The sequence below is a fragment of the Podarcis liolepis genome, assembly GCF_965112155.1.
Source record: "Podarcis liolepis genome assembly, chromosome: 3".
NCBI classification, from domain to species: Eukaryota; Metazoa; Chordata; class Lepidosauria; order Squamata; family Lacertidae; genus Podarcis; species Podarcis liolepis.
Genome location: NC_139557.1, coordinates 47,685,106 through 47,711,050, shown reverse-complemented (window position 1 = coordinate 47,711,050; position 25,945 = coordinate 47,685,106). Strand labels below are relative to the sequence as shown.

The 25,945-nt window shown below is 41.7% G+C and overlaps 1 protein-coding gene across 3 annotated transcripts in view; it reads right to left on the bottom strand.

Moving 5' to 3' along the window:
* KLHL32 (kelch like family member 32) overlaps positions 1-25,945 on the bottom strand; it is a 69,615-nt gene that overhangs the window by 30,919 nt on the left and 12,751 nt on the right. For all 3 annotated transcript variants that reach the window (XM_083497672.1, XM_083497674.1, XM_083497673.1), the window contains exons 3-5: positions 22,260-22,440; positions 16,541-16,648; positions 10,103-10,201 (exon numbers count right to left, since the gene is read on the bottom strand). In XM_083497672.1, the coding sequence (XP_083353798.1) occupies positions 10,103-10,201; positions 16,541-16,648; positions 22,260-22,440 (388 nt within the window). The remainder of the gene's footprint in view (positions 1-10,102; positions 10,202-16,540; positions 16,649-22,259; positions 22,441-25,945) is intronic.

The window sequence follows — 25,945 nt, the reverse complement described above, 5'->3', positions numbered from 1 at the left end:
CCAGACACCCAGATCTCTCTTGTGGGTCAGGCAGATAATTTATAGGCCCACTGCCAATCATCAATTCTCAGTCATCAATGGTAGCCAGGTTTCCTGCAGGCTGCAATAAATTATATCACTATTAGCTATTGGGTACCTTTGTAAGAAAATGGGGCACATTAAACCAAGGAGGAGAATGCCAATACTAAATGTTGCTCTACTGATGCACGTTCAAATGGCACAACCCAGCCAAAGCATGCTTAACCCTACTCATTTCAAACTGGAAAGTGTAAGCCTATACCATATAAGAATAAGTGAGGCTTACAATAGTAGATAGGTAGCCGTGTTGGTCTGCCATAGTCAAAATAAAAAAATTTTCTTCCAGTAGCACCTTAAAGACCAACTAAGTTAGTTCTTGGTATGAGCTTTCGTGTGCATGCACACTTCTTCAGATACGAAGAAGAAAGAAGAAAATTTTTTTATTGAGGCTTACAATATTTATCATTGATTGGATTATGCCCTGTTTCTTAATTCAGTGACTGGATCGACTTTGGTCCTGCCAGGAAGAGCATTCTCTGAGTGCAATTCTGCTCAGAGTATAGAACAATATGGAAGGTGATACTTGAGGTTGCAGGGGAAGGGAGGAAATCAAAGTTCCCCACTGCAAGCACTGGTTCAAAATACTTACATGATCAGAAGGAGCTTTTCCCATCTAACACATGCTTTTTATTACTATTTATTCATGCAGTGATTAGCCTGGTTGGTTAAAATGTGATCGAGCGTACATAATTTAATAACACTTTAAACTGGCTGCCATTTTTAACTCCTCTTTATTTTATTGTGATACTGGTTGCTTGTTTATGAATTAGTTCGGAGAGGAGTTGTTCTGAATTTTACTGTTAATTGCCTTAGGCATTTTTTTTAATGGAAAGGTGGAGTATAAATGTAAAGAAGCGAAGCAAAATACTCTAGTGTTTTGCTTCATGAAAATGCTCTCATAGCTTGTTAATGCGTGTCAATTCTTTTCAAACTCTGTTTTAAAATTAATTCAATCATCTGTATTCTAGAAGCCTTACTGAAAATATCATAGGAACTTTTACACACGGCTGCAACCCTCTGAACACTTACATTGGGAACATATCATAAAGTTGGAAGGTACTTCATCTAGTCCAACCCACAAGCCAATAAAAAAAATGCAACTAAAATTCAGGGGGGTTTACTTTAAAAAGTAAATGTGAACAAGATTGGGTTGCAGAAAGGTTTAAACCGTGAGTGTGCACTTATTGCATCAGATTAGCAGAACTTTTACAAGAGAGCTTGCAGGATATTTTTCAAAGTGCCCACAACCCTTATAAATGATATATATGAGTCCCGTGAATTTGTATGGCTCACACAGCTGCAAATTATAATGTACCTATGGCTCTCAACATATACACATTACGTATGCCAAAAGAGACACCAACTACAGTGTATAGGAAAATACTCATCAACATTCTATTTTAGTATTATTTCATATCACTTGCTTTTCTTTATACGTTTAAGAAAAGCACTGCATGTGCCACCGAAAGGATGTATGTAAGTAAGAGGCTGATAAATGAGAGTTAATCACAACCAAGTACACAGCAGAGTACAATATACCTCTGTTCCTGTGTGCTGTGCTATAAAAAGAAAAGAAAAACACAAGGAGAACTAAGGGGAGAGACTGCATTTCTTTATGACCTTATTTGAAAGATAAACTCCTTAGGGAAATACAATTTATTCAGATTATCAAGACCCTGCTGTGCAAATCTACAATCTGGGAGCACACTACAGAGATCAAAAAATATTTACTTTATTCTGTTGGGTATAAAAGCTTCTAATGAATGCATAATTAAGACAGGAAAAAGTGTATACAGCTTTAGAAATTCCATCGCTCAGCCAAGCCATTAATATCCAAGGCATCATACCCATTTGTTACTCCACCTGCTTTGTTTTTGGATTACAGAATAATTATAAATCAAGGTATTACGTGATTTTCCATCCATATACCACCAGCCCTTCCTATACACAAACATGATGCACTGAAGGTGATTTTGCCCCTCCCTCCATCAGTTCCAAGATGAAACAATAATTCAATTTAAAATATCAAAAAGTGTATATACTGCAAACTGCCAGCTAGAGGTACAGAGTTTGTACACATATCTGAACAGCAATAAAGAGATGGTTTTATCTTTAACTGGTTGCATTTTATGACAATAGATACTGACTAATAAGAAATAGGTAATATACTAAAATTACGTGGAAACCATATATAAAATCCTTTCTACAGAGGTTAACCTCCTCCCCCAAATATACACAAACACATGCAGAGAGAAAGACCGAGCACACTTGGCAAACCAATGTCTATCCTATATTAAATGCCAGATTTTTATTTGACTATATAATAAAACACTATCTACACCTTAGATTTGGCAGATCGGCATATATATAAGAAAGCCAGTCCCTTTCAAAAGCACTACAATTTCCAGCATTTTATATCATTTGCCACACCATAGCTGTATTAACCCTGCAGAGGCTTAATTGCAAACTCACATCTATTGCAGCATAATATCCACACAGGTAGGCATACTTTCTGCGGCAAAAAGCGACCATGAAGCTTCTCTACGAACCTCATTGACATAATTAGGATTTATGCAAATATCTCAAGTGTTCTTGGGTATCTTCCATTCATTTCAACTGGTATTTAGGCAGATAAATTCCTAGGAGATCTATCATGTCATTGATAATCATAGAATCATAGAATCATAGAATCATAGAGTTGGAAGAGACCACAAGGGCCATCGAGTCCAACCCCCTGCCAAGCAGGAAACACCATCAGAGCACTCCTGACATATGGTTGTCAAGCCTCTGCTTAAAGACCTCCAAAGTAGGAGACTGCACCACACTCCTTGGCAGCAAATTCCACTGTCGAACAGCTCTTACTGATAAATAATACAACAATAATGTATCCATCACCTATTAACCAAATCTTCTAGGAAGCACACAGCTTGGATCAAATTATAAAACGAAACATCCAATGAGAGAAAGGAACATTAGCCCAATTCAACGTAGGATTAAAAATATTAAAATACGTTAAAAGGCCTGGGTAGACAGAAAGACCATGGCCCAATGCTGACAAGATGTCATTATAGACATCGAGTGGGCCACTCTAGGGAAAGGGGGGCACCACTGAAAAGCTGCCCACCCCTAGGGATGCCATAGGTCCAGACATATCCAAAATACTGCAGTTGGCCGCAGTGCCCGGGCAAAAATGGAGAAAAAATTCCGGGAAAATTTGCCCGTGTTGCAGTGCTGTTTTTGCCACCCCCCAAAAAAATAGTTCAAATACAGGGTTGTGTTGTTGTTGTTTGCAATTTTGCCCAAAAAGCTAAGCTTTTCTGTATAGATTTTCACTATTTTAAATAGGGCAACCCTCCCCACCCCAGATTAGAAGCACCATTTGGGTTCCCAAACTGCCTTTCCCTATGTCTCTCCTGCTAAAAATGCCCCCCCCCTTCTAATCCTAATCAAGTCATGTGCTTTAATACTAACCATAGTTATCTTTAACTTGGCTTTGCACAATCCCATCATTATCATGAGCGTTGTTTCAGATGTTATGCTAATCACAGTTAACTGAAAAGGAGATGAGGAAGGTGGGGTACAGGAGATGGAAAAGAGGAAGTCTGCGTGTCCACAGGAGACTTTTGCTCTCTTTGCTGTGGTTCAGAGATTGAGAGAACCAGTCCTGTCAAAACCATTACTGTTCCCAGTATTTCACACCCTGTGCCACATCTTCCCTGCTAAGTTTCCTTTCCAGATTTGGCACTCTTTGTATGCTCAGGGCTGCAACCAGCAAGGGCTCTTCACATGTGACAATCTGTTTCCACCCACAGATCCTGCTTTTTTCTTTGAGGCAGGGGTCTTCAGGATATTTCAAAGCCTTCTTGACTGCAATGGCACAATGGAACTTTGATGGCCTGCACATACATTTTAGAACCTACTTCTTCAGCCTGATTACCCAACTTTAAGACACACTTTCTCTGCTCCCTACCGAGATTCCTGCATTGCGGAGGGTTGGACTAGATGACCCTTGGGTCCCTTCCAACTATATGATTCTACCAACCCAGGGCTTTCCAACAAGAGCAGATTATTCAAATTTCATATGTACTTTTCATTAATTCATTCCAAGTACTGAACATGTGTTCTTATTTTTGTGGTGCAGGTTTCATAGTTGAGTGGGGCTTTACTTTATGTAAGCATGAATATATATAGAGAGAGAGAGCGAGAGAGAGAGAACAGAAGTCCTAGGGCCCACCTAATAAGTTTCCCACTTTGCTAAAAGCAAAGCAGATTATCACTTCTATTTTAGGCTGCCGAAAAGAATAATCACTCAAAACCCGGCAAGCATCTGACAGACATCTGAAGATGAACTTATTCTTTTCCCATCTTAACCTTTCTCAGTAGCTTTTGGATGAGAAACAAGATTTAAAATATGAAGGCTACTCATTCTTCAGAGATGTCTATTAACATGGATAAAAACCAATTTAAAAATTTTGTGCATGTGGGTGGATAGGACTGGGGAAGCTGAAATAAAATATTCCTCCATTTCTTTCCAAGAGCTAAAAGGGCTACATGCATCTGGTACTCATATTTCCTATTCTCTCACATTAGAGAAGCAAGTCTCCTCTTTCAGGTCACGTATCCCACATAAAAGTGCTAAACTAATGCCGTTTAATGACAAATTAATGTCCATGAATAAAAAATACACCTCTAATAGCATAGAGTAATTTGCCATTACAATATCATCATTGGACATGCCCCTGGTTTAATACGATGTATTTAATTCATAACTTAATGAGTGATATATAAAAAGAGAGAGATGAACCCTGCAATTACATTTATGTGAGTCTGTCACCTTATTTGTAAAACCTTAGAGTCATTTACATTCAAATTAGAACAAATGAGTGATTTCACAAAGTGCAATGATAAATGACCACTGCTGCACAAGACAGGGCTGTATTTCCTGTGAAACCATTAACAGTTCCCCATTATTTGTTAAAAATTACAATGCATATTGCCCAGTGTTGTGTGAATAATGACTTTTTTACTGATTAGGTCACAAGACTAATATGGAGCAAAATAAATAATTTCTTTTCATTTTTGTTCTTTCTGATGCTTTAATTTATTCAAACAAGTGGGCTTACACTGCCACCTACTGCTTAGTGGTGAGTATTGTGGGGATTCCAGAGTCTTTCAAGACAAAACAAAATACACCCCAATCATCTATAATACCAGTTTTGTTGTTTTAAAACCTGAAACCTTCCCACCCATCCCAAGTCCAGTGAGACTCCCCTCTGCTCAAATGCTGGCTGGTAAATTACAGGACATGTAATAATTGCACGTACCAACCAGTTCCACTTGACAAATGAAACACAAATTAAGTGATAAGATGGATAAAAATATATATATAGTACACGTCATTATCATTCAGCAAATATCAAGCTGCAGTTCCTAGATGGATGTCCAAATGCATGCTTATTGCTTCATGCGTCACACCACCAGCACAGATCAAACATCACAGGCAGTGTGTCTTGTGATTCCCTTCTCCCCTGCCTTTTCAAAATGACAGGCAAGCAGGAAAATTGTGTGCTCCATGAAATCTGCCACTTTAAGCAACTGCCACAGGGCAAGACCTACATCACAGTTGCTACTCCTGAACCTAGCACTTTTCAGTCAGCAGATGTTCACAGGTTCAAAAACCAAGTTATGGGGGGAAACAACCTGCCTTTAAAACATTATTTGCCGTGTTGTAAGGACTGCATGAATGCAGACGCTTAACAAAAGCTCCTGCCAGCCCATGTGGATTGTAGCACAGCACCTTTTGTAAGATTAATTCCCTGCACATGTTAAACTATGAATTAGCCTAACTATATAGACTTTAGTTGTATCATAAACTAAGCCCCAGTGTCTAATCAAGTCTTTCTATCAAGGTAATAAAAGCTCCCGGGAAGAAAAACCACAACACTTTCCAGCACTTCTCCTTGCCTGCCAGTAATAATTCAGATAACAGAATGTAAAAATAGAACATATTGCTGTGATTGTTACTTTACTGCTTCCTAATAAAGACAACAGCACTGTATCGAAGAGTCACTCTACTGGACTTCTCTACAGCTGTTACCACCATAAATTCCTGTCCACATTCTAAGAGGGGCATGGGGCGAAAAGAAATCCTGCAAATCTTTCTAGTCCTTCAATTCAGAAATTCAAGATTAAAACCAAACCCTCGGGAATCCAGCAAACTTCAACACAGTTCAGTGTTGCTTAATTAAAACACTGAGCAACTAATGAGTCGGCAAAAGTTCTAAGGAATTCATGGCATTATATACCTTCCAGTTCCTAATTCTCTGGCCAGCTAGTTGTCTACATTAGCTGTATCCTTGAGACCAACCTTCATACCACATAGAAGACAATGCAGTAATCTAATACGTGAACACCTATGGTTAAATTATACCAATCCAAGAATGGTGGTAGCTGTCTTATTAGCTGCAGCTGGTTAAAGGCACCAAGGAACACCTGGGGTTCCAATAACTGGGTCTACAACAACCTGCTCCTTTAGAAAGAGTGCAGCCCCATCCAGGCCAGTTCCCTGGACCTGTGAATAGTTCACCCAGTTCAGATGTCAGAGTTGGGCATCATAAGCATATTGATCATAAAGGTAAAGGTAAATGGACCCCTGACCATTAGGTCCAGTTGTGACCGACTCTGGGGTTGCGGCGCTCATCTCGCTTTACTGGCCAAGGGAGCCAGCGTACAGCTTCTGGGTCATGTGGCCAGCATGACTAACCCACTTCTGGCGAAACTAGAGCAGCGCACGGAAACACTGTTTACCTTACTGCCGGAGCAGTACCTATTTATCTACTTGCACTTTGACGTGCTTTCGAACTGCTAGGTTGGCAGGAGCTGGGACCGAGCAACGGGAGCTCACCCTGTCACGGGGATTCGAACCACCAACCTTCTGATTGGCATTCCTAGGCTCTGTGGTTTAACCCACAGCAACACCCGCATCCCTATATTGATCATGCCTCACTCCAAATCTCCTAATGACTAATTCCAAATATGATTTGATGTTAAACAGCACTGGAGATAATATGGTGTCCTTCAGCACCTGTAGCTCCAGAGCCAGGGGGATAATAATAATAATAATAATAATAATAATAATAATAATAATTTATTATTTATACCCCGCCCATCTGGCTGGGCCTCCCCAGCCACTCTGGGCGGCTTCCATAAAAACCAAAAATACAGTAAAATACCACACGTTAAAAACTTCCCTGAACAGGGCTGCCTTAAGATGTCTTCTAAATGTCAGGTAGTTGTTTATCGCTTTGACATCTGCTGGAAGGGCGTTCCACAGGGCGGGCGCCACTACCGAGAAGGATCTCTGCCTGGTTCCCTGTAGCTTTGCTTCTCGCAATGAGGGAACCACCAGAAGGCCCTCGGCGCTGGACCTCAGCGTCCGTGCAGAATGATGGGGGTGGAGACGCTCCTTCAGGTATACTGGACCGAGGCCGTTTAGGGCTTTAAAGGTCAGCACCAACACTTTGAATTGTGCTCGGAAACGTACTGGGAGCCAATGTAGGTCTTTCAAGACCGGTGTTATATGGTCTCAGCGGCTCGGTGTAACGTTGTACACTTGTACAACGTTATCTTCAGGATTGGCCACACTAGTGTCTCCTTCAAGGTGGAAGGCACCACCCCACCCCCACTTAAAAACACCTAGCTCCCCACCTCCAATCTAGCTTCAATCAGCCATGAAAGACAAGGATCAAGAGGATACGTGGTTGGGTGCATACTTGCAAGCACTTGGCACATGTTGTTGGGCTGCAAGAACTGAAACTGATCTCACATTGAAAGGTTTGATGGAGCATTGGAAACCTTACTAGAAGTTATGTCAACCATGGCATCAAGCTCACTACCAAGGCAGGTGACTGCCCTCAAAACACGCAGCAAGGAAATCACAAAGGGTCTCTGAGGTGTCCTGGGTGGGTTCCATCTACCAATATAAGTCTCAAGAGCCCACAGACCACCCTGAAGAGCTCCACTGGGCAATTACTCAATGATCCAATGGAGTAGGCCTGCTTCATTGTTTTCATCACCACTAAGTAGGCACCATTATGTGCTCTAACTCTTGCTTGGTCAACTTTGCAGTGGTACTTTCACCATCTGCTCTAGCAGTCATGCAGCCTATTTAATAGCACATAGCTCCGCAGTATACCAGGGGACAGGATTTACCCCACAGTGTCAGAGAGGACACTATCTCTGATTTCCATACCACCAATGGTATGCATGCTGCAGTCTCTCATGACAACAGTTCCCAACACCACACTACAGTAAACCAACACAGCTGGGAAAGCTGCTGGGCAGTAGGCTAGGTGGTAAACCAGCAAGGCCAGTCCCCAGAAGGAGAAGTCAACTCCTATCCCAGATCCTCTAGTCTATGTTGATGCTGCACAAAGTACCAGACAAGCAAAGCTGGGCAAAATCCACTCCCCCCAGCTCAACCACCCAGGTCTTGGAGATAAACGCCAGATTGGCTCCTTCATCCACTAGCAGACACACAATGGAAAGGCATCTGAATCTTATCTCTATACATAAAATGCAATACAGAAGCATCAACATTTAGAATGAGAAAACTGGGGTGACTTGATGAAGGTTTAAAAGATCCCAAATGGACAATGTTTTTCTTGAAACCAAGCACAAAATAGTGGCAAGCTTCCAAGCTTTTCGATAGTTTTCATTAGGCAAGATGTTCACAAGAGTAATGCAACAACAACAATAAAAAGCGTTAGGGTTGGTTAATGTTATTCTAGATTCGCTGTACCCTATACAAACCCTATGGCAAATATAGTGGGGGGGGGGGAATCGCCACAAGGGGAAACAGTTATCTCGCCACTTCAAACTGCAGCAATAGATCAGACAAGATGAGTGCCATTGGTTCTACTTCTCTTCCCTTCAACCCAGTAATCTGCAGGCAAAAAAATAGAGGGAAAAGAGCACCCTAAAGCCATAGAAATGATGGGCTGAGACAGCCATTTGCTCATTTTTTGGCAGCCCTGTAAGTAACTTCTATTTTGAAAGAGGGGGGACCATTATATTGCAGAGGGGGTAGCTAATCATTTGTGAAGTTGCAGACACCCACCAGCGAGTGCTCCAGATGCTCTGTGAACCACCTTTCGCAAAGCATTCACTTTTGTGACAAAAACACTGAGAAAAGAACTATTACAATTCAGTGATTCTTTATTTATTTTATGTTTTGCAGAAAATGAACAGTTTCCAGGTCCCAAAAATGCTGTTTTAAACTGACTTTGCATTCTACGCACCAAAATGTCTTTATCTGAAAAGGTTTGGATAGATCCCTGTTGTTGAAACAATGCTCTGCAGGAACCCTGAAATATAGCCGTTTACTTGTACAGAAAGTACATAGGCAATATTGACCCTCTTTAGCCTAAAGAATGGAGAGGAAGGTGCACAGATGGAGATAGGAGCAGGGTACTTAAAGCACCACCTAAGCCATGAAGGTCTAAACATAGCACTATGAATTGGACCTCAAAACAGACTGGAAACCAGAGCATTTGGCATAGCACAGGTGAATCATTCTCATAACGTGTATAGATGTACTTGTGTTTATTGTAATTGTTTGAGTGTTTTGATTGTGTTTGTAAGTCACTTTGAGAAATTTATATGAGTAAACTGACAAAATAATAATAATTATGTCCAGTTCCAGTTAGTAATCTAAACAGCAATATCCTGCACTAATGGAAGTGTTTGAACAATCTTCAAAGGCAGCCACATGTGCCACACATTACAGTTGTCTTCTCTGGAGAACACAGGGGCATATACCTGATTTCTGCCTCCCCATTCCCAAAAGAAATCCGTCCTGTACAGATCAAAGGCCAGTTCAAAGTCTTAATCAAGGTATTGTGTAGTTATCGCTTCCTGTCATACAGCTGAAGGTGCTCACCCCGACCTCACACATGTAACACAGACTTAAGAATTAAGCTAAGTGCAACCAAATAAAGGGGAGAATCAAGCCCCTTAGCCTTACCTGGATAAGATAGTGAGAACATAAACTAAGCATTTCCAGCAGCTGCAGATGGCTCCCTGCAGCAAGCACATCTTGAATCACACCTGGTTCCAAGAGTACCTATATTGGGGAATAAAGAGAAAGAGAACTTGTAAGGAACTTGTCCTTGAAAGTGCTCTGCAAAATATTCAATGTGATATTTGAAGCTGTCAATTCTTACAACACTCCAGGTGCATAAAGTTTTGCATTTTGTTTGAAAACCCTTTCAAACAAAAGGTTTAACTACAGTTAAAAAGCAGGCACTGTTGTTTCTCCTCACAACAGACAGGAAGGAGAGAGAAGCACTGCTACTTATTTCTGTAGCCAGCAAATATTATTAAATTACACCTATTAACAACATTTTCCTTACAGCAGATTCATACAACCAATATTGCTTTAGCCCATGTTTTCTCAGCAGCTCATGGTGAGGGGAGTCATCGGGCTAATTTGCCTTGCGGAGAAGCTGCCAGATTTGCATACTACTACAAACATATCCCCCTTCATGGATCACTGCCTTGCCGTGGCGAAGGGGCTTGAATAACTCAGAGAAGCTATGAGCTATGCCGTGCAGGGCCACCCAAGATGGACAGGTCATAGTGGAGAGTTTTGACCAAATGTGATCCACCTAGAGCAGGAACCGGCAAGCCACTCCAGCATCCCTGCCAAGAAAACTCCATGGACAAAGACAACATGCATATAAAAGTTATGACACTGGAAGATGAGCCCCTCAGGTCGGAAGGTGTCCAACATGCTACTGAGGAAGAACGGAGGACGAGTACAAGTAGATTCAGAGCTGATGAAGCGGCTGGGCCAAAGCTGAAAGGTCGCTCAGTTGCGGATATGCCTGGAAGCGAAAGGTTTTCCCAGTAGTGATGTATGGAAGTGAGAGCTGGACCATAAAGAAGGCTGATCGCCGAAGAATTGGTGCTTTTGAATTAGGGTGCTGGAGGAGACTCTTGAGAGTCCCATGGACTGCAAGAAGAACAAACCTATCCATTCTTCAGGAAATCAGCCCTGAGTGCTCACTGGAAGGACAGATCCTGAAGCTGAGGCTCCAATACATTGGCTGCCTCATGAGAAGAGAAGACTCCCTGGAAAAGACCCTGATGTTGGGAAAGATTGAGGGCACAAGGAGAAAGGGACGACAGAGGACGAGATGGTTGGACAGTGTTCTCAAAGCTACCAGCATGAATTTGACCAAACTGTGGGAGGCAGTGGAAGACAGGAGTGCCTGGCGTGCTCTGGTCCATGGGGTCAGGAAGAGTCAGACACGACTAAATGACTAAACAACAACACAAACATATCAACATTGATCACACCGTTACCAAAAGAAGTCAAATATTGTCAATATGTTCACCTTGTGTGCATATTCACTAGAATGTTCAACAGATAACTTATTTGTTTTATTTCTAACTTTGCACAAATGTAGCTACTTTACACTACCACAGAGATATCCCCCATGTTTTTGTCATCTACATGAAGCTTTGCACATTAGCAGTTTTGAGATCTGCATTTGAGCTAGTAAGGACCATAAACAAAACAAACAAACAAACAAACAAACAGAGGGGGGATGTGAACGTAACACATTCAAAGTAATTGTTGTGGGAAATTACATTCAAACGTTACTGTGCATGAGTGCTTGTTAGTGCATGAAGAGGTTACGACCATAGAGCTCTATTCCTAGATTCAGCTAGGTATTCCCCCTCTTTTCCATGTGGAAATGAAGCGGCTTCCCTTCCTGTTCCTCACTCCTCTCTTCCAGCCATGTAATCCACCAGGACGGATGTATCTGAACTTCATCCAAGTTCAGACTGCATACCTGTAGCTATATTGTGTATTTTGCACCCATGAGTAATCTACTTGTGTTCTCCTTGCTGCTGCATGGAACAATGTGGGACTCAGACCTTTGGATTTAGTAAGTAAAGCTGGGAAAATAAAACCTTCTTCACCTGACACTGTAATATCAGCATAGGTACCAGGTGAGCCTTTCTGGGGAGAAATGCCACAGTTAATGAAATTTTAACACTGACCACAAATGACCTACTGTAACTTAAGAGGGTAGGGCACTGATTCTCAGTGCATGGACAGGTACATTTGGGAAAGGGTTCTTCAGGCCTCTAGATCCCAAGCCATATAAAACCAGCTCTTGCGCTTAGAAGAAAACTAACAAGTGAAGCTGTTGCATTCTGCTGCCCATTCTGCCTTAGTACCAGCTAGCGGGGCAAATCTGTGGCTTGTTCAGGCTGCAGGAGACAGCCTGTCTGACTCTCTTGTGTCAGTCACATGCTTGAGAGTGGGGTAGAGACAGGCTGTCATTTAAGTGCTGTGCTGCCACCTCTCTCCCTCTTCTTTTCCTGGCAGCAGCACCCACCACCCTCCCTCCCTGTCTCTCCGTGTGAATTTATGGCTGATCCACCTGTCTGTGGGGTTTTGTTTTGCCTATTCCATACTGAATAGCTGGGTGCTAGGTATCAGATGGTCTGCTGTACTGTTAATTCGGCTAATCAGATCTTCAGTTTGGTTGATTTTGGTGGTTCAGGAAGGAAAGTAGTTGCATTTTAGCCTTTGGGCACCTTTCTGGGTGATGGGCTGCCCCTGAGGCTTACACTCTGGGCTCTGCATCTCTGTGGTAGGATAGGGGCCTTGAGGCTAAACTGCTTCATCTGACCAAAGCTATGGGGCCTTGAGTGGGTGGGGATGGAGCAGCACAGGCATTCCTACTCACCGTCATGGGGTGACCTGGGAATGTGAGGCAGGCTTGACAACCTTGCCTCCCCTTCCTGCAGGCAGGAGTTTTGGTCTCCCCGGTGACTGCTGTTGTTCAGGTTCAGGTTTGCTCCTGCAATAATGTTTTCCCTCAACAAGGTTTTTTATGGGTTTTACTTTTAACTGAAGTGCCCCTAGTTCAACCCAGCTTCTGTGTCTGTCTCTCTATTCAGTGATCAGGTCACAAATATATCACAAGTGCCAGGGAGGAACCAGACAGCTGTGTTCTGAACTAAAAGAAGTTTATGAGATGTCAAAGGAATCCCTGCACTGTGGTAACCTACCTGGAATTAACAGCCTATGGATCATTCTGATAAGCTATCTCTGTCCTGGAGAAGTTGTAGCTCAGGGGTAGTCAACATGGTGCCTTTTCAGATGTTACTGGACTCTCATCAGCCCTGGCCATTGGCCATACCAGCTGGTGCTGATAGAAGTTGGAGACCAAAACCCTCTGGAAGGAACCATGATGGCTACTTCTGTTGTAGCTGGTGCACTAGGTTTAGCTGGCAAAAGGCATAACATTCAACAGGGGCTTTCAGTATCAAGGTGGATCAGTCACTCCCCAACTGCAAGCTTGATCTTTTAAGGCTGATCTTTGGTCAAATGCAGCAGCCATCAACAGTACCTCATGAAAAGTACTAGATAAACAAACTTAGATCAAGTTAAGAAAACAACCAGCTAAATATAAAAGGACTGCATTAAATATTATGCAGTGACTGCTAAAAAGCTAAAGACAGATTCAAAACATAACCTGACATCATAACTTAATACGGTGGTACCTCTAGTTATGAACTTAATTCGTTCTGGAGGTCCGTTCTTAACCTGAAACTGTTCTTAACTAGAGGCGTGCTTTCGCTAATGGGGCCTCTTGCTGCCGCTGCGTTGCCAGCACATTATTTCCGTTCTCATCCTGGGGCAAAGTTCTCAACTCTAGGTAACTCTTCCAGGTTAGCAGAGTTTGTAACCTGAAGTGTTTGTGACCTGAGGCATTTGTAACTCAGGGTACCACTGTATACACTTTAAAACATGATCTAATAGCTCTAGACAGTATCCTAAATATAATTGCTAAAAATTATTATATAATTCATAGGGAGATGACTATTTTTGTATTGAGAATTTCCCATAACCTTACAAGTGTGTCTGACAACCATTTCTAATGAACACTGCTTCTGCTGAACAGAAATAATGAAGTATTTCCACACAGATTTCCTGTTCCCATTTTAATATCCAATCCTGCAACACCAGCTGTTTTCACTAGAGGTCTCAAGAAACCCACCTTATACAGAAAAGGAACGTTCTACTTTCCTGCTGTTTAAAGAAATAAATGAAACTGAGAAATAACAGAACACATATTTTAAGGAGATTGAATGTATTACCTATACAATCAAAGTATTATCTATCTGATAAATTGTTTCACATACAACACAATCCAACATGGTTTACTAACTCCTTGTAAGATGATGAACCAGATGGCTGACTCACAACAAATGAGCAAGTCTCCTATAGCATACCAAGCACTGCACTCTGTGGGGCATTAACAGGGGTCATTTACATTATCCTATAGCCATCTACTCAGCAGTATGTCCTGTAGATTTTTTTGGGACTTGCTATCCTTTGGCACTCCAAATGTTGCTGAACTGCAACTCCCATCATCCCTGGCCCCTGGGCCATGCTTGCTGTGGCTGATGGGAGTTGTAGTTCAGCAACACTGGAAGGCCAAAGGTTCTCCACATCTGTTGTACAGGATTGTAGTCTTCTCTCTCTCATTCTTCCTACATACCTCCCATGTCATCACTATTCCATCCTGGTAAGAAACCTGTCAGAGAAGTTAGGCTGAAAGAAAGTGACTGGCCCAAGGTCATCCAGTGAACTTTATAGCTGAGTATGGATTTGAATGTGTTTCCCAATGCTGAGACTGTCTTTATTTAGCTCTCTGCAGAGGACCTGTAATATATAGCTCAGTTGGTTAGAGCATGGTGCTGATGATTCTGAAGTTGCAGGTTTGATTCCCATAAGGGACAGCTACATAGTCCTCTATTACAGAGGGATGAACTAGATGATCCTCAGGGTCCCTTCCAACTTGATGATTCTAAGTACCTATAAAGTTCACGTACGTAGGGCCAGCCCTAGACTAAAGTGCACCCCAACTGAGTATTTATTAAGCTCTGGCTACACAACCTTTAAAGCCCTAACCTATGCCTAGAAATGTGGCACAAATGGAAGTCTGGATGAGCCCTAACTCTCAAAAAGCCAGCTGGCCAGACCACTGTCCATTTGCAAGTTACAATATGACAGCATTTTCAGGTGGCTTCCTCAGCATGTTTGGTATTTCAATCAATATGCATAAACTCCTCTGCATGTCCTGTTAAATTTAGAATGGCTTTACCTCCAGGTAAAGTTAATGAAGATGGGGCTACAGAATGGCTTCATCATCATCAAAACAAAAACAAAACATATATTGGAAAAGTACAAGGATAATAAATGAGGCATCCCCTTTTCCCTTCCCCTGGTTGAGACAGAAGAGTAGGATGTTGGACCGTACACGGCTCAGGTTTGCTTTGAGCAAAGAGTTATAATTTTTTCATCTCAGTGAGGGCTGTTGTGAAAAGAGCTTTCTATTTACTGGTGGGAGTGGTAGGCACTGGAAATTCTGTTTCAGAAAGAAAATATCCTATTCCCTTGGTAATACTGTACTGATGGACCAAAACCTATTGTGACTAAGACTTTTCAGAGCAGTGTGTAGGAGGCACATGCACAAATCCAATTATTTGCTAACAGCATTTCTGCCTTACACCCACGCAATACTTTGAAATCTTCACCATTAACACTTCAATGGTTTTGAGTCACCTCATGGGCACACAGGCTTCTCACTGCTCTGACAGCAGCTACTAACATTTGAAAGAGCTGTCTCTCAGGGAAGGCATTCCAGCAAATGTAGAAAAACCTCCTGGGCTCTTGGCACACATGGTTACAATAATACAATACATATCCCTAACAAACAGTGTCTTTTAAAAGGCACAACTCCAGTTGATTACATGGGACTGCACATTTCACTTATGTTAAAATGTGCTCAAGGTGAGTATGATTATAACTGAATTTTTCAAAGGCCAGCCTATTTCACTTAGCCCTTAATTCCCAAATATCTGAAAGACTGTATTTCCCTACAGACCCCCCTGAGTATTAAGATCAACAGCCAATGTCCTTTTAAATGTGATGTGGAAGGGGAGATTATTTGGTTGTCTTTGTTCTTATTTTTACTGGTCTCCCTATCATCCAGATACTGCTATCTCAGCTGCATCTGAAAATCACATCAGTTTCTAAAGTGCTTTGCAATGTGGCATAAAGGACTGCTCTTTTAGAGTCCCCTGTAGACAGAAGTAGAAAGCTGTGCAGTTCTTTCAATCCTGGCCAATGTGTTTTTACATCCTCCCTAAAAGTGTGATGTTGATCTGGAACTGAAATGCAAACCTGTTGGAGAAACTGGACATGGAGGAAGGGTTTAATCTCCTTCATGAGCATAAATCACCCCATGCATGAGATAAGCCAACAGGTGCAAGGCCAGCCAAGCCAGTTGCCATGGTAACATCCCAGTGCCGTCTATTCTAAGGTGACCCCGTCTGTTTTATATGCCTGTTAAGGATTTTAGTACTATACCTGTCCAGTGTACGCGAAGTCCAGAGCTTGCTTTAAACCTATGCTTGTGATGCCATGTAAATTCACCTCATCTGCGCCACTTTCAACCATACAAAGGCTGAACATCGCCTAAGAAAAGAAAAGAAAAAATTGTCTACATTACATTGATCAAACTTGGATTTCCTATGAAAGATAAGGGACTTTTGTTGCTGCTTTGCTGTCCCCTAATTAAGATAGCTAGTAATACTGCAGTCATTAATCAGTATGCAATTTATTCCAAAAGTAATTTATACTGGTTTCATTTCATAACCAGATATACGTGACAAGCCTGTGATCTTTCAGAAAAACTACTGTGTTTGGACCCTTCCAACTGAAAAGCAATATCCTGCCCCCCCCCCAACACCCTCCAAATCACTCTGTGGTCTTGGGCAAGTCTCCCTCCATCTCTCAACACCCTACCCCAACCATCAGTAAGAGGATAACAAAACAATACTGCAGCAAGCATTTTTACTCCCATCCTTCGGTTAAATAGAGTAAGACTTGTAAAGGGGCCATTGTGGGCATACAACCCACAGCTGCTGCACATACAGACCCCATGTGAGATCCTTAGGCTCCCTGCTGGATTGCAAACCTTCTAGCAGCTCCCTGCACTCCCACAGACAATCACATGGGAGTAGGGAGGGCCCTGCACATTTTAAGAGTTCTGCAGAAGAGAACATTTCAGCAGATGTAGGTGAAATGCAAGCTGCATCTACTGAAACCCCCTCTTCTGTTCAGCTATAAAAAGGTGCAGGAGCCCAGCCCTCTCTTTTTTATTCAGCCACCCTAAATGGGCACTCCTGGCAACATGAATTAGTGACAGAAGCATTTAAAAGTCTTAACAATTACAACTACACTATGTAACCAATTTACAACTGTACTGCAAATGGTAGTTACTAATTAAATTCCATGCCGTTTAAGCCTGAATGGAAACACCGTGATTATTTTTTATTTGCAGCATAAAATAGAAGATATGGGCTGTGCTTTTAATACATCGGAAAGTCAACTATTTATGATACATCCACTTTTTTAAACAAAGAAATGCGATAAAAACCATTATCTGCAAACACAATTTAATGACTTCATAACCTCCAGTGATATCTATTCAGTGACCTCTTTTTGTTTACTGATGAAATACCATCGTTAATTACAGCCTAACAGTTTTCTGAATTATATGAACACACAGAAATGTCCCTGATTAAATCTGTTTTCTAACTTGAAGATCAGTGAACTTTTCAACACTAGTATATTCTGTAGACAAAACAGACCACTTTTGCCAGGGGTGGGGGGAAGAGTGTGCATTTTTTTTAATATTACTGTATTTTTCCATGTATAAGATGCCCCCATATGTATAAGATGATCCCTCTCTTTTTGATCCCCAATTTAAGAAATCAGTATTTTAAACATCAGACAGAACAACTTTTCATTAAGCATTTTATCCACTGTATTTTCTCATTCCCCATCCCAGTTGAATTTATTGAGCTTCAAGACAGAGATAAAGAATCTGTGTGTCTCTAGATACTGGATAATAGCTCCCAACTGCTGGTTGGGGCTGATGGAAGTTGTAGTCCAAAACATATAGAAAAGGACCAGGAAGTTATTTAAAATCAGGATATAATTTTTAAAAATTGGTGTAGTGGTTAAGAGCGGTAGTCACGTAATCTGGGGAACCGGGTTCGCGTCTCCGCTCCTCCACATGCAGCTGCTGGGTGACCTTGGGCCAGTCACACTTCTGTGAAGTCTCTCAGCCCCACTCACCTCACAGAGTGTTTGTTGTGGGGGAGGAAGGGAAAGGAGAATGTTAGCCGCTTTGAGACTCCTTAAAGGGAGTGAAAGGCGGGATATCAAATCCAAACTCTTCTTCTTCTTCTTCTACTGCCCTTTCTGCTGAGGGTGATGTGAGTTTTTATTTATTTGCTTAATTTTTTAGGTTTTCAATAACACAAGATTGCCCCTATGCACTCAAAACCTTGACCCCTTTGAGAAGAAGTAAGAAACAGGTTGGGCAAAAGTCATGTTCTATTCATTCTCGCCACAACCCTGAGCAGTAAAGCTCAAGATACACACTCATTGATAAGCAATTCCTCATGATTTTTTATCTGTCCAACGTGTGTGAACAAACCATAGAGGCAGGTCACTGATAGGGTTCCTTCCTATATACTAAGATTCTCCTTTGTACTTGCCAGGCAATATTTGCAAGAGGATGCCTTCATCCCCACCCACAAAGTTTGCTTATGCACCCAGTTATTGAACAGATTGTGAAGAAGCCACAGTGGAACTACTCCCACACCGCTTCTTGTAAGTGAAAGATCAGCACGGAGGCATAAGCAGAGTTCAGGCAAACATTTAAAATGCCAACTGGCATGATGAAGGCAACATATGGCGATTCTGCCTGCCAGCCCCATGACTAGTCATTTGAGTGCTCCGAATTCTTGCCAAGATCACAGCTCACTGCCTCAGCCCAAGATTCCATATATTTTCCAGGACATTGTTGTTGTTGTTTAGTCATTTAGTCGTGTCTGACCCTTCGTGACCCCATGGACCAGAGCACGCCAGGCACTCCTGTCTTCCGCTGCCTCCCACAGTTTGGTCAAACTCATGTTAGTAGCTTCGAGAACACTGTCCAACCATCTCGTCCTCTGTCGTCCCCTTCTCCTTGTGCCCTCAATCTTTCCCAACATCAGGGTCTTTTCCAGGGAGTCTTCTCTTCTCATGAGGCGGCCAAAGTACTGGAGTCTCAGCTTCAGGATCTGTCCTTCCAGTGAGGACTCGGCTGATTTCCTTAAGAATGGATAGGTTTGATCTTCTTGCAGTTCATGGAATTCTCAAGAGTCTCCTCCAGCTACTATTATTATTTTACTCCACCTTTCTGTAAAGGTATTCAGCTGTTAAATCAACAACAGCCACATCTTTAAAAGCAGCACTACACTAATCAGACTAGAACAACAAACTAAAACAGCAGCAGCAGCTCTGAGAGCATCCACTTAAATAAAAATCTTCACCACCCACCTAAGAACAAGGAGTGGTAGAAACAGGTGTACCAATCTTGGGGACATCATTGCGGAAAAGGCCGTGTAACAAGCACCCACATACTGATCACAGTAGGATCTGAAGGGTCTTGTGGGTGGGGGCGAGTTCCTGGGCAGCCTCATATGAAGGAAGGAGTGAGGTTCTGTAAATATTCTGATCCCTGACTACTTAGTGCTTTAAAAGCACAAAACAGCACCTTGAATTGAGCCCGGAAACACAGTGAAAAAGGTTTTCAAAAAGTTGTAACCAGACACATTCCACCTATATTTTGAACAATATGAAACCATTTTTTCTTCAAGAACAGCCCCAAGCAGACCACATTACATTGGTCTAGTCTGAGGTGACAAAGCGCCTGAATGATTGAGACCAAGTCTAGTTTCTCCAGGAAAGGATTGGCATCTAAAGTGAAGTCAGCAGAACACATTCCTGCCCACCACAGCTACCTGGCAATCCCAGGAGAATATTTGTGATCTGGAAGCATTACTACTTCTGGAGGAGTGCAAATCTACCTTGTCTCCAATATTATAGTAAAAAAACTGTAATCTTGTCAACAGCCTCTAACCACAGTACCACCTTTCAAAAAAAAAAAAAAGGTTATATTTTCAAATAAAACCTTCAAGCTGCTTTTACCTAGTGTACCACCTACAATTAATCTCAGCTTTGCTAATAGAGGACTACCATGTGTGTGATCTGTTTAGTGCTGGAGAAAGATCCATTACGTTTGCTTTTTATAAGCCAGGAATCACCCACAATTTGTTTATTTGTCCAAGCAGCTAACAGCACAACCTGAAATCTGTCAACCATCTAGCTGTGGCCAATTAAATTAAGTCTACAGAATGAATCCTAGAATCATATAATTGAGGAGTTGGAAGGAACCCTGAGGGGGTCATCTAGTTCAACCCCCCACAATGCTGTAATCTCAACTAAAGCATCCATGGCAGATTGCCAGCCAACCTCTGCTTAAAAACCTCCAAGGAAGGAGAGTCCACCACCATCTGAGGAGGTCTGCTTCAGCTCTTACCATCATAAAGTTCTTCCTGATGTTTAGTCAGAATCCCTTGTGACTTGAAGCCATTGGTTCAGGTCCTACCCTCCAGAGCAGGAAAAAACAAGCTTGTTCCATCTTCCAGGTGACAGCCCTTTAGATATTTGAAGATGGCTATCATATATCCTCTCAGTTTCCTCTTATCCAGGCTAAACATACCCAACTTCCTCAACCGTTCCTTATAATGCTAGGTTTCCAGACGCTTGCTTGTCTTGGTTGACCTCCTCTGAACACATTCTTCTTAAATGGTGGCACCCAAAACTGAACACAGGTGTGGTCTGACCAAAGCAGAATAAAGCGGTATTATTACATCTTGTGTTCCTTTCCTAACACTGTTATAACTGGGGAGTCTGTTGCTTTGGGGGGGAAATCTTTGTCTCTCCAGATGGTACTGAACTACAACCCCCACCAGCCTCAGCAAGCATGGCTAATGGTCTGGGACAATGGGAAGTGTAGTTCAGCAACACCTGGAGGGCCACAGGTTCCCCATATCTGCTTTAACATCACATCAGCATTTCACATCGCCCAGTTCCTCTAGCCTGATGACTAGCTCTGCAGCACTTGAAATTTGCTTGTGACATTTTGGTTAGTTCTAACAAACATGGTGCCCCACTTTACATTTTGGTGTGTATGTGTTTCCTAATGAGTCCAAAACTATGCTTTTTATGTTACAGATAGGTAGGCTAAACATACCCAGCTTCCTCAACCGTTCCTTATAATGCTTGGTTTCCAGACGCTTGCTTGTCTATGCTTTTTATGTGTTCAACTTACAAATTTTACTGAAGGAAAAAAGTGTCCTAAATAAAACTAGGGAAGACAACTGCATGTCTTCTTCCAGTGTTCCAGATCACTTGCCTTTTCAGGCCTTAAGGGAAGTTAAAAAAACAAAACAAAACTTAATGCTTTAAACTGGAAAACTACTATTGAACCAGAACTTCACAAAGCATACATTGTAAGTTAACTCAAAATATGATCTCAAAGAGATACAAAGTAGTTAAAATAAAATAGACTGCGTTAAGTGTGGAACAGGGTGCCCTAGGCTCACACCCACTGCCAACAACTGTGTACACACCCTATTTAGTAAATACAGTGGTACCTCTACTTACGTGTCCCTCTTGTTATGTATCCTTCGGGATATGAATGCAGCAAACCCAGAAGTATATTTCTGGGTTTCACCGCGTGCGCATACGCAGTAGCACTCTATCACGCCGCGCGCTTGCGCAAAACAGGCACCTCCGGTTGCGGAAACCTCAGAATCTGACTGGAGCTCCAGAACGGATCCCATCCACAACCAGAGGTACCACTGTACAGGAGCACATACCTACAAACATGTAAATGCCTACCTTTAAATACTACATATATGTCAAATAGATTTCCCAGTTTTGTTTCACAATCCTATATTCACTTATCTAGTTTTAAGCCCCATTGAACCTAATGTGGCTTACTTTTCAGTAGACATTAAAAAAAAACAACCAATTTGTCCTGTGAAGTATTTGGTCAGACCATGATCACTGTTTACACGGGCAAAAAAAATTGGAAAGATTTCAATACTACTAATTATCCAAAGATCTATGGTGTTCTAAAAACAGAGCTGATGGACATAAACATATTACTATATTAACTTACTCTGAAGTAGTCACTGCATGCTGCTAGGACTGCCTTGTGGGCATGGAATTTCTGCTCTTCCGCTATAAGAGTTATATCACAGAGGATCCCGTCACTTCTTTGCTGGTTCAGAGCAGCCAAAACAGCATCATTATGAGAACTAGACTGGCAAAGCCTCTGGCCAGTCAGCATATCTTGAAAACTGCAAAAGATGAAGAAATAATCACACTCACAAGCATGAAAATACCAAGAGTGAAAGGCATGCATCTGTTTTCTACTTTTTTCATTTCTAATTACATCAGTCAAGCATACAATTCTGCACATATTTACTCAAGACAAAAAAAAGGGGGGGCCATTGAATTGAATCAAACTCTGAAGTGAGAGTAGGATTATAAATCGGATGATTTGGTACTACTGACACAGGTTGGAAATGGGTTTATTATTATTTCCCCACTCTCGTGCTGTAACCAAAGGTCTATAGCATCACAGTGTGGCAGGGCTATTATTATGGCCCACAATATAAAGATGGACTTAAATCTTTATGTACAACAGCATCACTCTGCAAGACATTCACAATGTGGCCGTTATCTCACAGCTTCAACTGTCCCAGCTACAAAAATAGGCATATTATTGCTGTAAATTGGGGATTAATCCAATTTACTAGGATCCCTCCCAGCCCTCTCAGCCTAATGACTTTAACTGTAGAAGAACCACAATTGCTGGGGCCAACAGTGTAAGAAGCCAGTTAGGCAAATTTAGCGTGACAGATTCACTTTCTTAAATGAGGATTGGCACTGAATGACTGGCTTTTGCAGAAATAATTAAATGGCCAGAGACTTTTGGAAGGCTCTTATCTTCAGCAGGCCTCTGCAGGGTCAGACCAAAGGCCCAACTCATCCAGCATCCTGTTTCTCCCAGTGTCCAACCAGATCCCTACGAGAAGTTCTGCAAGCAGGACATGAGTGCAACAGCAGCCTTTCAACACGTGCTTCCCAACAACTGGGAAGACATATTTAGACCACGTTGCCTCTGACAGTAGAGGTAGAACATAGAATAGTGACTAGCAGCCACTGACACTGTTACCCTCCATGAATTTGTTGTATCTTCTTTTAAGGCTATCCAAGTTGGTGGCCATCACTGCCTCTTACGATAGCAAATTCCATCGTTTTCACTGTGTGTTGAATGAAGATGTCTGGCCCAAGTCTTCAAATGTTTAGGTACAATGGATGACTAGTGTTTTGAAAGAGGCAGGAAAAGCTTCACTCTATGCACTTGCTCTTCACCATGCATAATTTTATACACCTCTATCATATCATCACTTACTTGCCTATGTTCTAAAGTGAAAGTGCCAAATGTTGTAACCTTTTATCATAGGATTGTTGCTATATCTCTCTGATTATTTCACTTGTTCTTTTTTGAACTTTTCCCAGCTCTACAACATCCTTTTTGAGGTGAGATGACCAGGACTGTGCACAGTATTGTAAGTGTGGCTACACCATTTTGGCTGCCCCTTTTTTGAACCTATGTGCAACCTGTCTATTTGTAAATAAACACAAATAATACGAGATGTCCAAATTCTTGAAGAACTGAGGCGCAAGTTCACATCATAGTTCATGTAGCATCATATATAAGGAGCAGGTGTGGCAGGGACAGGTAAGAAACAGAGGCTAAGGAAAATGGGAAGGTGTGATTGGGAGCAATGGGAGGGGAATATGATTAGGAACATCATGGGAGACATGTTTCCAACTACCCCATCCTTTGCCCTTTGAAGCCTTCTAACAGGCATGGCCAAACTTGGTCCTCCAGGTGTTTTGGGACTACAACTCCCATCATCCCTAGCTAACAGGACCAGTGGTCAGGGATGATGAGAACTGTAGTCCCAAAACAGCTGGAGGGCCAAATTTGGGCATGCCTGCCTTATAAGAAGCTGCTGCAGGAGAGGGACTGTCAGCAACTAAGGAGAAACTGTGATGCTCCCTTGTTACTTTTGCTACTGGGTGCTGCATGTTGTTTAAGTCATAGTGTTCTATTTATAGTACAGTTGTACCTTGGTTCTCAAACACCTCGGTACTCGTATGTTTTGGCTCCCAAACGCCGAAAACCCGGAAGTAAGTGTTCCGGTTTTTAACGTTTTTCGAAAGCCAAACATCCAACACAGCTTCCGCTTGAGTGCAGGTTTTCAAACACTTTTGGGAGTTGAGCAGACTCCCGGAATTGATTAGGTTCGAGAATCAAGGTTCCGCAGTATTGAAATGTAGCTTTTCGTATGTTGTTTTATTTTTGTTGTGCTATGTTTATGAAATTGTTACTGCTTTGCAATATTATTACAAAATTGTTACTATTTTACTGTTTTTGCCTTGTTATTATGAACTTGTTACTACGTTATTGCTTTCCTGTGTTACTATGGAATTGTTACTCTGTTATTGTTCTGCTATGCTGTTATGAAATTTGGTAATGTTTGTTTGAAATTCATCCCTGTTTCTTTGTCGCAAAATGCTCTGAGCATTGATTTTTTTTGTAGGAAAGCAGCATACACTTAAAATGAAGGAATGAATGACTTCAATTACAGATACTTTAGTGGTTTAGTTACACTAAAGGGAGGGAATCCAAATGCTTCTTGGGAATGGCGAATTTTGAGTAGAAACTACAAGCAAATAGGGGAGTAGATCACATAGAGGCAGTTCCAGGCAAAAGGTTCAACAAGAGAAATGAGTGGAGCCACTTCAGACAGCAAGGAATCTTGCTGAGGGTGGTGGCGCTTGAGTAGCAAAGGTCAAAGGAAGGGACCTGTCAGGGGATATAAGAGCAGAGGGACAACGCCACAGAAGGTTTTGAAGACATAGGTAAGAAGTTTGCAGTAGTTTAATCCACACCAAGCACTTGTGCAAAGTTGACATAGGCACTATTGTCTAATCAGAAAATAAAATATCCAAATGGGTGTAAAAACAGATATGAGAGTCACCAGTCCTCATTATGTAGCTAAGCAATTATAGCGGGGGGGGGGGCAAGTCTGAAAAGCTTAGTATGTCCTTTTCACAAAATTATTACATGTATGTGGACTTATTGAGACACCAACACATGATGTGTCCAAGGATTTAGTTTCTTTTCCTCCATATTTCCAATCACTCATATCAAGATTCCCAAATAAAGGGCCACTTGGAAGGGTTGAAATATTTGACTCCTTACCATAAAAAAAAATTGTTCATGCATGATTTGGGGAAAAGGTTTTACATAGTTTGGTAGTCCTAAATCAGATATAACCTCCTAACACACAAAACTGTTAAAGTGTCCATATGCTAGAATACCTTTCTAAATATATTACTGACTTCTTTTGATATAAGTGACAATTTGTGGCAGCACTTTAAAAAAGGAAGAAGAAGAAAGATGCAGAGCCTCCTATACAGTATTCTGACAGCCAAAATACTATTTTGAAATTCTCTGCTCTGTCATTCAGATGAAAAGCCTACGTTGGAACATTATATTCAAATAAAATGGCTCTTCTGCTTTCTACTACATGCACACAAATGTTATTATAAATATCCTACAGACAGATAAGTGTGCTAAGGCAGTGTTTCCCAACCAGTGTTCCGCGGCACACAAGTGTGCCGCGAGATGTTGCCTTGTGTGCCGCGAGCGAGTCCAAAAAAGGTTGGGAAACACTGGTTTCTCTTTCAAAAAGGAAACGTGGGTTAAAGCGGCGACGCCGC